This window comes from Chaetodon auriga, chromosome 15 (genome assembly GCF_051107435.1).
Source record: "Chaetodon auriga isolate fChaAug3 chromosome 15, fChaAug3.hap1, whole genome shotgun sequence".
Taxonomy (NCBI): domain Eukaryota; kingdom Metazoa; phylum Chordata; class Actinopteri; order Chaetodontiformes; family Chaetodontidae; genus Chaetodon; species Chaetodon auriga.
Window position 1 is genome coordinate 10,525,888 of NC_135088.1, and position 16,613 is coordinate 10,542,500.

At 42.1% G+C, this 16,613-nt stretch overlaps 1 protein-coding gene across 2 annotated transcripts; it reads left to right on the forward strand.

Annotated features, from left to right (window-relative positions):
• The first annotated feature begins 1,919 nt into the window (after positions 1 to 1,919).
• Positions 1,920 to 15,727, forward strand: coro6 (coronin 6). Of its 2 annotated transcripts, none has more exons than XM_076750273.1 (11): positions 1,920 to 2,288; positions 4,915 to 5,114; positions 8,934 to 9,056; positions 12,034 to 12,163; positions 12,297 to 12,475; positions 12,706 to 12,825; positions 12,935 to 13,039; positions 13,135 to 13,280; positions 13,562 to 13,619; positions 14,258 to 14,485; positions 14,870 to 15,727. In XM_076750273.1, the coding sequence occupies exons 2-11, from the start codon at positions 4,917 to 4,919 to the stop codon at positions 14,990 to 14,992; spliced, it is 1,410 nt and encodes a 469-aa protein (XP_076606388.1). In that variant the 5' UTR covers positions 1,920 to 2,288; positions 4,915 to 4,916; the 3' UTR covers positions 14,993 to 15,727. The 2 variants fall into 2 exon arrangements, with proteins under 2 accessions (XP_076606388.1, XP_076606389.1); XM_076750274.1 differs by having other exon boundaries at positions 2,094 to 2,288; positions 14,710 to 15,727.
• Positions 15,728 to 16,613: the final 886 nt, after the last annotated feature.

Genomic DNA, 16,613 nt, shown 5'->3' on the forward strand with positions numbered 1-16,613 from the left:
CAGAAATCATATTGCAAGGTCATTCTTATTTTCTGCTCTCTTTGCTCCTCACACCAGTCCAAAAAGCAGCATGCAGGAGATCTCTGAGGGATTTTACAAAGCTCTTAGTTTTGTGAGCGACAGTGCAGTGAGCAGCTTGACCTCTTTCTTGACTGACAGCAAAAAGGGAACACAGCACAGACCGGGATCAGCGTGGCCTGCAGGTATCCAGGTATGTTGAGTGTGTAACACCCAGACTCATTATGTAGTAACTAGTACAACTAATTCAGAGATATGATTAACTTCTTAGAACCAGCCAGAATGCACAGTTCAATATATTGTTGATAATTTCCTCTGGTCAGAGACCTTCATCTTCCTTTCTGCTGATTGGGTACCTGTAAACACAGGCTAGTCTGCAGTGGTGGAATGTAACATTTACTCATTTTACTTCTCTCCATCCCAGAGACAAATATTAAACTTGTTACTCCACTACGTTTGTCTTTACAGCTTTAGTTACTACTTACTTTTGAGATTACAATGTTTCATGCTTTTCCTGTCCGGTGAAAGCCATGTATCTCCATATTTGGTGATTTGAATGTGAATGTTTCTGAAAAATTTGAGGATCAAGTGTTCCTTATCAGGTTGACAAAATTCTCCTTCTTCTTAAGATAAATAAACTGTTTTAAAAATCCTTCTGGATGAGCTAAAAAATGCATCGTCACTATGATGAAAACAGGACTGCTTTTCATGAAAAGTTGACTTTTTGGAGATATGTGGTTCTTACAGGGCAGCAATGCTACAAACATGATGATCTTATAGAATATGATGCTTTGGTGTAAATTAAACTACACAGCAGTATATAAAGTAGATAAATTGAGCTCAGCCTTAAACGTCTACAGCACTAAAATGTAACACACATCCATAGAGGACTTGTTATTGCCGTGGTGGAGGTGGAGCGTTTATACCCACCAGCCACATGATCAAATGTCTCGACATGATGTGATGAATGCTGCAGGTCTGGACATATCTGCAGAAGATTGCCAGGGATGGATCAGACATACCAAAAGGTCCTTTTGCAGGTGAACATAAGAGGACATAAGGTCTGATGTGGAGGAACAGAAGACAGGGTTGACTGGTACTACCATATCTCTATATTTACAGTATATCTGAAGCTATCCTATACATGCACACATAGTGATTAAATGCACATTTATTTTATATTGGATTACTGCTGTCACTTTATGGAAGATGGAGCATGAAACATATTGCACCATATCTACTTCTTTTCTGTAACACACAAGACATTTAAAGCAAAATAATACATGCATTAACAAGGTGGCATTCATTTTATCGTAGTGTAATCTTTGTTCATGCAATGAACAAATAAATTCATAGTTAAAAAAGACGTCTTCTTCTGGTTTTTAATGTGTTTTTTTTTATAATTTAATTATGAATGGCAAAGTTTTCCTGTTGGGATGCAGCTGTCCTTGTTCATGAGCAGATGCTGAGATGTGTTTGGGGTGTTTTGGTCACATAACTATTGTGCTGAGCTGCATGTTGGTCAAGAAACAGTCTGAGGAGTTTTAAATAAACGTTTTCTTTAAAAAGGTAAATCTAGATCCTACAAACTGGGGTAATTCAACAGTTTGGATTTATGTTTGTTTGTTTGTTTTTTTTTTAAGTCATGCGCATTTTTATTTCCATCCTCGTCGCAAACCAGCAAACTTACTCCATCTTCGGCTGCTCTTTGGTCAACTTCAGCATTTTACTGTAAGTGGATGTTTTAGCTCTGATCTTCACTTTGTGGCCACACAAAAACCTCGTCTGCAGGGTTGACGCCTGCAAACGAAGTGGAGCACCTGAAGGCAGCATCAGTTCACCTGTGCGAGTTTTTTTTCTTTTTTAAATCAATTTATTTTTTATCTCCCGCTTTCTTTCAGGTCACAATTCGTACATGAGAGGCCACCAGCTGTGACAGTGACCCCCGGGGACGCGCTGGCCTTCTGTACCCGACGCGCGTCACGTTTCCCTGCACTGACAGAGCCTGTTCCAAAATAGACGGCACCCACCCTACACCCACCCACACCCTCCTCTCTGTCCCGGTACTCTGCCCTCTCTCTTTCCCTGCCGAGGAGCGTCACGCAGTTGTCCAGCGCGTCTCCTCAGCGAGTCCGCCCCGGCTCCAGGAAACCGGATCGCAGGGAATATCATTTGTAGGAATAAGAGCAGCAGCAGGAGGTGGAGGAGAAGGCTGTACAGCAGCAACCGTGAGAGTTGTCCAGGGAAGAGGGGTCTCCCCAAAACCTGAGGTGAGCTGTCTTGTCTTTTCTAGTGTGTGTGTCGTGCTGCAGTGGGGTGAGAGGTGCGTCAGTTTCTTTACTGCACTGCCGGAGAGGAGCGAGCGCGTCCCCACCTTTTGGAAATCCTAAAGAACAGACAGCAGTCGCTATTTTGTGACTGTGCACTTTTACCCCACCCCCTGTGGACGGAGCAGATCTGGAGTCGTGCATGGCAGCTGTGGGCTACTTTAAGGAGCACGTTGTACATTACTAACCTCCCCCCCTTTCCTCCCTCCCTCACACCTCCTGCGCCCCTGACAGCCTGCGCTCCGGTGTTTCTGCGTGTTTGTGTGAGCCGTGCGCATTTGGCTGTTTAAATGTACAGTCTGTTCATTAGTGATAAAGCGCCACAGAGTGCGGTGCCTTCATTCTGGGACTATTTAGGACCAGGCTGGCGGGTGGGGGGAGCGGCTGGCCCGGGTGGGACAGTGCAGTTTGTCATGTCTATATTAGGAAAGTGGCAGTGTCATTCTTTCGCTCTGTCTCGACTCTCCAGAGCCGTGCCATGCGCGACAGTGGAGGGCCGTCTCATTAACCTGAGGCAGAATTAAAGGAGATCACATCACACATTTCTGCCACCGCTTTCCCAGAACTTCTTGGATCGTTGTCTGCTAAAACCGCCTTTATCTCACTTCAATAATTTTTTTCTGAAATAGTTATCAATTCCTATAAACTTCAAGATATCTTTATTTTATTTCATTTCTTATGTTAGATGTTTCTGTTTTTCAAGCCCCCTTTTAAAAGCAAACCATGACCACGGGGTGTTCACGTTCAAATCTGATGATAAGACATGCAAATAGAATAATTAATAACATTTTTTGTCAAATGCTTTTATACTGTGGGGCTCATAACAGCAGGCAGCCAGGGAGCTCCTTCTTCTTCTTTTCTATATTATCCTGACAGCTAGATTGAAAAGCAACACATAATTAAAATTTTATCACTGTCAACAAGTCTCTGACACATTAGCAATAAAAAGAATATGTATGTAGTATGTGTGAGATTGCGTTTGGCCTGAAATGCCCCACAGCTGGCCCGCCTAAAGTGGTCTCTGGAATGTAAATCTCTTGATAACCGAGAGCTTCCAGGAGAGAGACGTGGGAGCTTCTGTCCTCTCATCAGCCCGGCTGTGTGGTGAAGTCTGTCCCTCAATCTTTAGCTCCACTTTGGACCTAAATGTAGATATTCTAGTGCGAAAGTCAGACATCACTTACAGCTGCGGGTCCCTTTCTGTTCACCCTGTCAGGCCTAATAAGATGAGAAACTTCCACGGTACAAGAAATGGATCCTGGCTTCAGCTGCTTTTTATGCTTTTTATTTTAATCTCGAGGAGGCAGACAGTTTGAGTGTATGACACTAAACAAGAGGAAGAACTCTTGCTGCATTTATCAGACGTCTTCAGGGACTGATGCAGGCCTACTTCTAGATTTGGGTTTTTAGTTATGTAAGCCAGCACGGCCGGGGAGTGTATGTTAGATAAGTTTTAAACTACATATTCTCATAGGGATTGTATCACATGGCTGTGATGTAACTACTGTGCTTCACACTGGCAATGCATCTGTCATATATTAAGGTCCTTCCTGGCCTTTTATCTGCTCTCTGTGTCTTAGTGTTTGTCTTTGATGTTTGGCCGTCACATAGTGTTTGGTGGGACAATCAACTATTAATATCTACACTGATGGCAGGCACTGTTATAGAATATCTCCTGTGTTTCAGAGGATTACAGTCCGTCTGGCCTGCTGCCTGGGACAGCCACAGAACAGCAAGTTGTCCATCAACAAACAGCTAACAAACACATCGCAGAGTTCATTAATCAGAAAAAAGCAGTTATTTAAAGCCCATGAAAACTTGCCAAATTCCGATTGGTGCATGCCGGCTGGTGACATCTCATTTTTTCAGATGCACTTCGAACAAAAAAAACAGAAATCACCTACACTGTTGTAACTTTGAACGAAAATGGTGTGTTCATATAGGCTCCCATCATTCCCAGTAAGAGGTTCACTGACAGCAAAGCCATTTAAAATGTATTGATGTATATGTACGGTGTGAATAGACCATAGGCTTCGACCCGTCAGATATACACAGAACCCTTTAGAGTGGATGTCAAAGGCCGAGCGACCCGCCCTGTCATTTTTCAAAATAAAAAGCTCGAAAGCACCACCATTACATTACTGATTCATGTTCAGCCATCAAGACAAACGACAGCAAAAAGAGCAGAAAGCTGCTCATAACAACACATTAAGTGATCATTAGTGTTCAGCTGTAAACGCTATTCAACAGCCTGCCTCAGCGACAAAGACAGTAACAGACTACATGTTGTAGGAGGAGACATAAGGCATGTAAAGTAGCCACAGATTGCAGAGTATGGTCTTTGTTTTATTGCTTTTTCTATGAGATTTCCTCTTCAGTGTCAGGACTAGATCTGCTAAAACTCTTTTGCCCGATCACCATTTTCAGAAGGAATGTTTTTTTTCTGTTTTTCTTTCTTTTTGGATCATTTTTTCCTCCTCTATTTCCTTACCTCCCCATCACTGTTCACCCTCTCCCATCTCTTGTGTCTTCACCCTCACGTCCTCTTACCTTCCTCTACTTGCCTCAGCCATGAGTCGCAGCATCGTGCGGCAGAGTAAGTTTCGCCACGTCTTCGGCCAGACGGTGAAGGCTGAGCAGGCTTACGATGACATTCGCGTTTCCAAGGTGACATGGGACAGCTCCTTCTGCGCCGTCAACCCAAAGTTCCTGGCGGTCATCGTCGAGTCCAGTGGAGGGGGGGCGTTCCTGGTCCTGCCCCTCTGTAAGGTCAGTAAGGTCAACAAGGGGAAACATTTGTGGGCTGCAGAAAGTGGAATCACAACAGTGTCCATGTGTTCAGTGTCAATCTGCCACTGAGGATTGCACCTGGTAAACATCAGCATCTTGGCATTGTCATTGTGAGCATGTTAGCATACCAATCCTTCATGGGATCAGCAGGGATGCAGGATGTATTTGTTCTGTAATAAGAGTTAGAGGAAACAAGGAGGAAATAAGAAAAGACATTGACATGGAAAGAGGAACAAAAGAAGCAGAAGTAAAGATAATTTGCCGAGTTTTTTCTAAAGGTGTGTAACCTTTTGTGTTCATGGTGTGACTTCATCGAGCTTCATCAGCTCATCGAGGTTGAATACTGTTGAATACTACCACGTTGAATACTGAAATCAGATCTTTGTTTCTCTGTGTGAAAGTGAATGTTAATTTGTCAGTATTGTTGTTGCGTTTGGCCAGAGGTTGCTTCAGATTCATGACTGAGCATTAGTCCAGTCTGGAGACTCATCTCAATAACTGAACAGTCACAACGACACAGAAAAACCTCTGATGAAAAAAGTTAGGACTTTGTGTAAAACATCAAACAGAACGTGATAATTTACTAACCCATTCTGACATATACTCAATTGAAAACAGTACAAAGACAATACATTTAATGTTTCACCTCATCAACCTCATTGATTTTTGTAAATATCTGCTTATTCTGAGTTTGATGCAGCGACATGTTTCAAACAAGTTTGGACAGGAGCAACAAAGACTGGGAAAGATGTGAAATGCTCCAAAAACACCTGTTTGGAACATTCCACAGGTAAACAGGTTCATTGTAACAGGTGAGAGTATCATGATTGGGTATGAAAGGGGCATCCTGGAAAGACTCATTCACAAGCAAGGATGGAGTGAGGTTCACCACTTTATGAACACATGATTGTATGAAGGATATTAGTACATGGGCTCAGGAACACTTGTTGTAGGTAAACACAGTCTGATTGTAAATGACTGCGTCCCAACTTTTTTGGAGGTTGTAATTCAGAAAACTGACTGCTTTTCAGAGCTGAACAGTCATGGTGTCAGCAGTGCGATGATTAACTAACTTGTACAGTTTTAATGCTGTTGAAAGTAGTCAGTTAGCATGATTTCCTTCTAATAGCAGATGTTATAATATTTGCTTCTAGCTGTCATGCTCTGGAAGCCTTGGTGAGGACACCATAATTGCTAAAACAGAAATACAGCGACAGGAAAAGCAACAGGGCAAGACGGATCAGACGGTTAAAGCTGCGATGCTCAGCGTAGAGCGGGGGCCTCGTGATGATAACAACACCGCCTTAAAATAAACGATGGACATCAGAGAGACAAAACTGAACTTGTGTGTGCCAATCCAGTGTTCCTATCCAAGTAAAACAGATTGATAGTATGCAACATTTTATGGATTTCTATGGAAAGTTATTACGTGTAAAACTATTCATTTTGGCGGATAGTTTCACAGTCTGTCCAGTTCGCTGCAGCTCCTGGTGTGACTCTCCAAATAACTACTGACGCTGCTGTAATTAGCCAAGTCTGCAGCAATTAAGTTGACCTGTGAGATGCCTCCACTCAGCAGGCTTCATTTGAGCTGAGCTGCAAACGGCAGCAATCAACAGACTCCAGTTTTTAAACTGAGAAGTTAATTGACTTCAGCCAGAACAATATTGTAGTTCTTGAAAAATCTTATAAACTATTGGTTTCTGGAGCCTGTAGTTTTATAATTGGACTTTAAAGAGTTCAATGAACAATTTTTTCACATTTTGAGATGAATAATTTAGGAATGTCACGGGTGTAACGAGGCCATTACTGCTGAGATTCATCAGCATGTCAGCACTGGTCATTAGTGACCAAGAGCAAGAGGAGTAATACACAGTTTTCTGGAGACATGTGGAAATGGATGTGATTATATACTGGAGTCATGGTGAACAGGCCTGCTATTAATACACACCAACGCGCCCTCCATCCTCCATCTCCCCCCTCCGTGTCCCCAACAGGCCACAAGAAAAACTCCCCTTTCAACGCCTCGTCGCTCAGCTATAAATACACCTCTCTTGGGGTGTGTGTTGTGTGTGTATGTGTGGAGGGAGTGATATGTGAAAAGTTGATACACATGTTCACACGACAGTAACAGGAAAACATGGAAAAAAAACAAGTGACATGCTGATTTGAGTTTGCGCCACAGTAAAAACGTCTGGTTTTGTCTGTTTCCTGGAAGTCCACCATGAAGCTGCCAGTTTTTCTAAAAGTTTCTTGTGGCTTGTTGAAGGTTTTGACTGACACATTATTGTTTACATCAGAGATCCACTCAGGTGAACCACTGGATGTTGATCAGCAGTCACCACAAAGTCAGACCAGTAACACTAATTGGCCTGTTTTATTACAACACCGTAAACTGTGAGGACATTATTCAGCTTTGGTGAGAGCAGACTCTTCTAGACTAGACTGAACTGAAAATATTTCTACGGCTGCATTACCAACCAGCCAAAGCCTTCTTTTTCCTCCATGACCTGTTAAGACGAGGTTGTCTCAACAGCGTTTCAGTGATTCTGTGTCAGCGAGTAGTTCAGATCAATAATCTCACCACAAGCTCCATTTTTTGCCCAGTTGCCCAGACCATGAAGCTGTGTATGAATTTCCATTTTTTTCTGAGCAACTTAAAGAGACAGTTCATCCCAAAATCAAAAACCTGTTTTTTTCCTTTTACCCGTGTTTCTGTTCACCCCTTTAGATTGTTTTGGAGTGAGTTGGTGAGGTCTGGAGATATCAGCTGATGTCAGAGATGTCTTCCTTCTCTCCAGTATAATGGAACTAGACAGCACTCGGCTTGCGTTGCTCAAAGCGGCAAAAAGTACATTTGGAAAACTCAGCAGAAATGTTTCCTTTCAGAAATTATGACCCAGTCACTCAAGATAATCCACAGACCCTGCTGTGAGCAGGTTTATGTAGGAACTATTTTCTTTCTACCGAACTACACCCATCGACTGTATCCCTTCACAGACTTCCCTTCACTAACATTAATTCCTAACATTACAGCTCAGTTGAGGAGGACACCTTGAATGTTTACATCCTGCGCTCTTATGAACACGAGCCTCTCATCCATGAGTACATCCACACTTCCTTCTGCGCAGTGATACAGTTGGTGGGTGTTGTTCAGTAGAGAGAAAATAGATCCTACATAAAAACTGCTCACAACAGAGTCTGTGGGTTAACTTGAGTAACTTGGTCAATGTTTTCTGGAAAGACGTTGCTGTTGATTTTCAAATGTATTAGAATTTTTATTTTTGGGGGGGCACATTGAGCAACATAAGTCAAGTGTCATGTGTATTTCTGTTGTACTGGAGAGAAGGCAGACACCTCTGCCGCACATATCTCTAGATCTCAGCAGCTCATGACAAAACAACAGCTGGATAAACAGCACCACAGGTAAGAGGGAAAAAAACGGATTTTTGATTTTGGGGTGAACTGTCCCTTTAAGGACTTGGAAATAGTAGTTGAGAAAACTTATTTTCCACAAGGTCATTTGGACAAGAAGTACTTAAAATATAAAATATGCAGATTGGGAACAGCAGCCAGTTGGTCCTTAAGGAGATGGATCTGTTTCATTGTGAAATAAAGTCACTGAAATGCTGCTGAAACAACAGTTACGTATAACTTTAGATGTTTGATTAACCAATCTCTTTAAGCCTCTTTTTAATCTACATTTCTCGGTGTTTCTTGACCTGCAAATCAGTTCTTATGACTTCCTTTTTGATGTCCTGACTCAGTCCCGCATGTCACTGCTGGTGTGTGTTGCAGACAGGTCGTGTGGACAAGAACTACCCACTGGTGATCGGCCACTCTGGGCCTGTCCTCGATATCGACTGGTGCCCTCATGACGACAACATCCTGGCCAGCTGCTCAGAGGACTGTACTGCAATGGTAATGAGAGAGAGAGAGGGTGTGTGTGTGTGCGTGCGTGCGTGCGTGCGTGCGTGTGTGTGTGTGTGTGCGTGTCTTTATGTCTGTGTAGAAAAAGTTCTGAGTGGGAGAGAGACATTGCAAATGCATGTGGAGGAGTTTGTTGTGCGGTGACTCAGATAACAGTCACAGAGGTCATCGCAGCCCGAGCTCTGCTTGCCTGTTAAAAGAGTGAAGTGAATCAGTCTTGGCATCAGTGTGTCTACCTGTCTGACTGTCCACCCACCTGTTCCGCCTCATCTTTAACTCTTCATCAGTCTGCCTGCCATATTTTGCCCTTGACAAGTTGGTCAGAATCTGTTGTCTGTCTGCAACCAACTTCGTCATTGTAACGCAGCTGCTAATCCTGCTGCTCCAACCCATCCCTGTTTGTGTGTGTGTGTGTGTGTGTGTGTGTGTGTGTGTGTGCGTGCGTGTGTGTGTGTATAAGTCATGTAGAGGACGAAAGCAGTAATAATTGTCTGTGTGAGGGGAGGATTTCTGGCACAGTGGAATATTTTTTACAGTACGACATCTTCCCCAGACTGTCTCATCTCTGTTCAGTGACACTTAGCTGTGCTCACACTAAGTGTTTTTGTATGCATTCAGCGTCCTTTCATCAGCCCTGAAAGCATCTCAGCCTACCCAGCAGGCTGAGCATGCAGCATATGCACAGGATGTGGTCAACACTTTATATAATCACCATCAGTCTGTGGTGATTATGTTCTGCTCTACGTGCTGTCAGTCACCTCACACCTACAGGAAATCGTCAGCTGTCTGCAGTGCCTGTAACCTGGACAAAACCTCATCACAAGTTAGGTCAAGTTTGAATTTAAATATGATTGGACGTGAATGTTGCAGAATAGGTAGGGGAGTTGTAGTTTTTGTCTGAAACATGTGACGTTGTTCTTGTTGGGCTGAAGACAGAAGCTCTTCTAGTTCTTTCAAGCCTGGTGCGATACACTGCAGGTATCTATGACCCTGAAGCTCATGACCGAGTTCAGTCTGCAGGGGCCCGCGCTGCAGGAGATGAGTATATCATAACTATATATAATTATTCATGCACATAATGTATTCTATACTTTGTGAAGCTAATGACAAGTTAACAGATCATGAAATCCTCTTACATGCACCCAGGATTTATAATCCCCCTTTAATTCCCAGTTTTAATACAATATTTTCTCACATGCTTCCATTCTAAATATTATAAACAGTTTGTTTTACTCCATAGTGTTTAACAGTAAATTATACTATTGGAGAAGCTATCAGTAGAAAATGTCCATGACGAGAAGCAGGAAGTGAGAACCAGGTTTAGTGTCTGGGATGTAACGGAGTGATGAGCTGCTCCACTGACACAAATAACGACACGTGTGTCACATAACTGTGGCAACTCTTCGGTGATCTAGATCTTCTGATGTCTTGTTAGAAATTCAGCTTTGCACCTATATGACATACAAAAAGTTCTCACATTTGAAGAGTGGGAACAAGCACATTTGCAGCCCTTTTGCTTTAAAAATGACTCAGATGATTAATTGGTCGCATTTTGGCTTTTCATTAGTTACTCTGTTACTCAACATTAGAATCTAATTTCAAGTGACTGTAATCAGTACACATCAGGAAAATCAACGCTTTACAGCTTTAATAGACAGATCAAATAATTACACATTGCATAGCTTCATGTGTGTACACAAATGTGCAGTATGTGTGTCAGCATGTGTCAGTGATGAATTTTTTTTGTTAGCATGATGACAACGTGTGTGTTGACTCAGCATGTGTCTGTGCAGCAGCACAGTTGTCACATGTGCCCACACTTGTTCGCAGCAACACATCGGAGGAATCTTTGTGCGATCGAATGATTGAATCGCTGCTTCTCTGATGGCAGCAGCTGCTGGGATGCCGTTTGAGCGCCGTGTGTGTATGTGCACGTATGCATTGTTTATGTCCCACACACACACAGACAGGCAGTTGCAGCTGTCCAGTTTTGGTTGCTGCCGATGGAGCAGAGAGGCCATAACTGTGATGTCATTCTCTTCAGTTCACAGAGACGGATCATTGTGTCATCTGAAAAGGCTCTCTGCAGTGTGTTTACTTGTGTGTGTTTTACAGTGTGTGTGTGTGTGTGTGTGTGTGTGTGTGTGTGTGTGTGTGTGTGTGTGTGTGTGTGTGGAGCAGCAGGGACAGAGCTGCCTGGAGCATATGTGGATCACCTATTGTGTGATGTAACTGAAAAGGCCACATTTCAACAAACTGACATTAATGACGCATGTGCTAAGTTAGTTTTGTTGTGTGTGTTCTTGTGGCGCCATCCTGAGTATTACATGAGGAACTCATAAACAGCCAGAAGAGCAATTTGTATCCAGTAATTAATAGATTAATTTTTAGAAAATTAAACGGATTGCTGGATGGAAATTTAATTTGAATGTTAAAAATGTAAACATGCTATTGTATTTCTGACATAAACACTGAATCTATAATTATAAATTGTTGTTGATCACAGCTTTAAGAGCAAAAGCCTTCTCCACTGGTTGGACAAGTTTAGTAAGAAGCTTGTTGAAGTCGCATGCAAGTGTGCAAATTAGTGGGCGGGCGTCATCAGTTGTCACTTAGATCATGAAGCAACTGAAAGTCACTGCCAGTGAATTTATGAACCAATTAAAATCACCCAGCTGTACGGTAAACCTGTGGCAGTGCGCTGAGTTTAATGGAAAATGAAAGATGTGGGTCGCTAGTTAAGGAGGGAGGAATACTCTGATACAAGGTCAGTCACCTTCATCTGCTTTTTGAGGCGTGCCTTCTTACACTTACACACTTTTTACACAAATTACTGACATCAAATTAAGATGCAATTGAAATTAGAATTTGCCTTTTAGTCTTAAAACTTTGATAACTGGGCAGAAGACTTTTTGTGTAACATCAAGCACATAATTACATTTCACTGGCTGCTCTGACTCCTCTCCAGGTGTGGCAGATCCCAGATCACTCACTGACCCGCCCCATCTCCGATCCTGTGGTGGTCCTGGAGGGACACTCCAAACGTGTCGGCATCGTCACCTGGCACCCCACCGCACGCAACATACTCCTCACTGCGGGTTGGACACACACACATATACAGACTAGTTTCCTTATAATCTTTTGACTTAATGTAAAAATAATGAGGAGAGGGATTCTCCTCTTCCTCTGCTTACACGACATTCAGAAGTCCATCTGTTGCTCTTCCTCCAGGCAGTGATAACCTGATTATAATCTGGAACGTGGGCACAGGCGAGCCCCTCATCTCCATGGACGACCACCCAGACCTCATCTACAGCATCAGCTGGAACCGAAACGGCAGCTTGTTTTGCACCACCTGTAAGGACCGACGTCTGCGTGTGTGCGACCCCCGCAAGCGGGAGGTGGTTGCGGTGAGTGAGTAGAAAATACTAATAAATAAATGCCTCACAGGATAATTCACTCTAATGCAACAATACCACTGTGTAGGAGTATATTGTAAGACTATATATAAGACTTACTTATTCTACCCAGAACCTAAACAAAGACATCTATGCTGTCAGGTGAATCACCTAAAAAAGGCTAAAAAGATGAACATGGAACTAGTTCTTGTAGTGATGTCTGTCTCTTCGCTGACCGACAGGAACGTCTGGCTCCACATGAGGGGATCCGGCCAATGAGAGCCATCTTCACCAGAGATGGAAACATCTTCACCACAGGATTCACCAGGATGAGCCAGAGAGAGCTCGGACTCTGGGACCCGGTACTGAACAGTTCAGATTTCACGTGCTGTTCACACATATCGAAAGGTGCAGAGATAAACCTTTGCAGTACAAATCGTGGACTTCCTTCATTGTTTATGCTCTCCACAGACAAACTTTGAGGAGCCTATTGCACTGTTGGAGCTGGACACAAGTAACGGAGTGCTGTTGCCATATTATGATGCAGATGCAAACATGGTCTACCTCTGTGGAAAGGTACAGAGACGTTGGTCTATTGATTATAATCTTGTTTTGTTTGTTTGTTTTTGGACAGGTTTTACATGTGTGTTTTTCTGTGTGTGTGTGTGTAGGGGGACAGCAGTGTCCGTTACTTTGAGATCACAGAGGAGCCGCCATACGTCCACTACCTCAACACCTTCAGCAGTAAGGAGCCTCAGAGAGGGATGGGCTTCATGCCCAAGAGAGGTGTGGACGTCAGCAAATGTGAGATCGCCAGGTGAGATACTGATCACATGATAACTTACCTCAAATTACAGCTTTGCAGCAGTGTTTGATGGGATGTAGAAGCTACAGATGTTGCTTGACATCACCCTCACAGTCAATTCAGGGCTTGCTGTGAGGGCAAACACTCTTCTTTTTACAACTGCATCCTCTGCTTGCATGTCCATATCTGATAAAGTATAAACTGATGCACAGATGTACAACAAAAGCACGACTGATAGGTGGCTTCTCTCCTCTGTCTCATCGTCATCATCATCTCTTCACTTGTCCTCTTAGGTTATTCAAGCTCCTTGACAAGAAGTGTGAGCCCATCACAATGACAGTGCCCAGAAAAGTAAGTCCAATTGGCCCATTCATCGTACTCTCTTTCACAGTGGTGCAAGGCAGCTGGTGTGTAGAGGTTTTCCATTTTCTGCTACTTCATACTTCAATTCCACTAGAGTTCAGAGGCAGAGAGTGTACTTTTCATTCACCGCATTTCCCCCCCAAACTATAGATAATTGTTACTATTCAGATTCATATTATAGGTTTATAAATTGCAGTTTATAAATAAACCAACTACAACATGAAAGCAGTGCTCATGTCAATGCATCAGTCCTAATCATCTAATGATATAATAGTTTAACACTGACAGGAACCATTCTGCAAAATGAGTACTTTTACTTTGATACTTTAAGTCCACTTAGTAGTCGATACTTCTGTACTTTTACTCAAGGATCTGAGTACTTCTTCCACAACTGGACTTTTAAATTATTCCCATCGCCACTTCACAGTCTGCTCTTTAAGTCTTGTTTATTTTGCTCTGAATCTTTTTGTTCTGTTCGGGTCTCTGTCCCTCTCTACTCCTTTCATTCTCTTAGGACGACAGTAAGAAATAATTCTGATAAACCCTGAAAATGCAACCACTGTACAGTGCCAAAACAAAAACAAATTTCTCTCTTTTTTTCCCATCTTGCCCACTCTCTTGCACAGTCGGACCTCTTCCAGGACGACCTGTACCCGGACACAGCAGGGCCCGAGCCCGCCATGGAGCCTGATGAGTGGCTGGATGGCCGCGACGAAGATCCAATCCTGGTGTCCATGAGGGACGGCTACGTGCCGCCGAAGAGCCGAGAACTCAAAGTGGCAAAGAAGAACGTGCTGGACTCCAGACCCACCACCCGACGCAGCATGTCCACTTTGGACACCAACAGTCTGCCAGTAAGCTTTTACATTACCTGTTGTTTCATGCTCACACAATGTTCATCTTGTGTTTGGGCCACTGTTTATAATAGAATGGTATTACTCATCTAGCTTTATGTATAGAAAAAATCTTTTTTTAATCTGAATGAACTTTACTCGTAAAAACATCTGTCTCTCTGTTTAACACCGCTCTGTTTATCTTTCTCCTATTTGTACCTGCCCACAACTTTTTTTTTCCAAAGCTCCCTTCTTTGTTTGGTTTATTTTTCCTAGATGCTCACTGTCCTTGACCTATTTTTCCTCTTTTTCCTTTACCTTTAATTTTCCCCTCCCTGTCACTGTCTTTTTCCCTTTGTCCTTCCGTTTCCCCTTTTTCCTTCTCTCCACTCTCCTCCTGTCCAGCCTCAGTTGCTTGAGAGGTTGTTGGAGGAGATTCAGAATCTGAAGGCCACAGTTTTGTCTCAAGAGAAGAGAATCTGTGACTTGGAGAATAAGCTTTCCCAGTACACCAATGGCACTGACTGACATGCGTGAAACACCCTCTGAAGAACTGGTCTGAATTTCAGAATCACTATTATTACAGAATCTCATTTCCCTTACATTCACAAGGAACCTCTCTCCTAAATACTCTAACGGTGTTGCCCCTTTAAAGGTACCATTGTGTGAGAATATGAATGTGGACAACGTAAATGCAGGTTTACAGTGAAACAAATTTCAACAAATTGCTTCCACAACTAATGTGATTGTTTGGTGGTTGACTCTGCATAATCCACATTTCTGTTTCAACATAATGCACCTTAATGCTGTGGCAAAACATATTTTAATATTTTCCCACCTCGACAGTGATGTGTAAAGAATGAGAAGAGTGCAGAAGTGGGGTGAGGGGGCTGTGGGTTAGATGGATATGTGTATGTTGGGTCTAAAGAAAGTCATATACAGAAAGTAGCAAAAAATTAAATGTCAGAAAAGGGCTTTTGGTAAACTGCATCTACAAACTACAGAGTAATACACATACTTGCACCCCCACTGAACACATACACATCTCAACACATGTATTTTCTCACCCTCCCTATCAGATGATCACTGACCAGTTTATTTGAATGAGTCTCTCTGAATACTTTTCAAAATGTAAATAGTGATAAAAAGGAAACAGGAGAAAATTTGCTGAACTTGTAGCAAAATGTGAAAAGCAAAACGTTTTGTGTTCTGTAAAGGATTATACATTAGACAACAATGACAACAATAAAAACAGTGTTTTTTAAAAATGTCTGCCCCTTTTGTCTGGTGTTCAACATTTTAAAGTTAATTTCCTGGAGACAAATGACCACCTGCCACCGAGAGGTGCTGGACACTCTTCACATGTGAGAGGCTACACTGTGGCCAGCTGGTCTTTAACCATCCCAGTCTGCATGGATCCACAGGCATGTGTGGAATCCTCAGGAGGATTTCTCTGTTCAAGTTTAGTATTTAGGTTGGCTCAAAAAAAACAAAACAAAACAAAACAAAAACAAGAGAGATGTGTATATATATACACATACATATATATACTTTTGTTTTGTTTTGCCCTTTTTTGTTCTTGCAGCCAACAACAGAGCAATAAGTTGGTTCTATTGTTGGCTACAAGAAAAAAAAAAAAGATACGAATGTATGTATGTATGTGTATATATACACATACATACATACATACATACATACATACACACATACATTTATTTTTTGTTTTTGTTCTTGCAGCCAGCCAACAGTGCGATGTTGGCTGCAAGAACAAAAAAATTAAAAAAGAAAAAAATTATGTATGTATGTGTATAAATACACATACATAAAAATGTTTTTGTTCTTGCACCAATCAACAGAGCCAACCTATCGCTCTCTTGTTGGCTGTAAGAACAAAATTTAAAAAAACAAAAAAAAATTATGTATGTATGTATGTATGTATGTATGTATGTATGTATGTATGTGTATAAACACAAATACAAAAATACATACATAATTTTTTTTTTTTTTTTTAAAGTTCTTTCAGCCAACAACAGAGCGATAGGTTGGCTGTGTTGATTGCTGCAATAACAAAAATTGCATGTATGTTTTAATGAATGTGTATAAACACAAATACATACATACATAAATTTTTTATCTTTTTTTTTTTTTT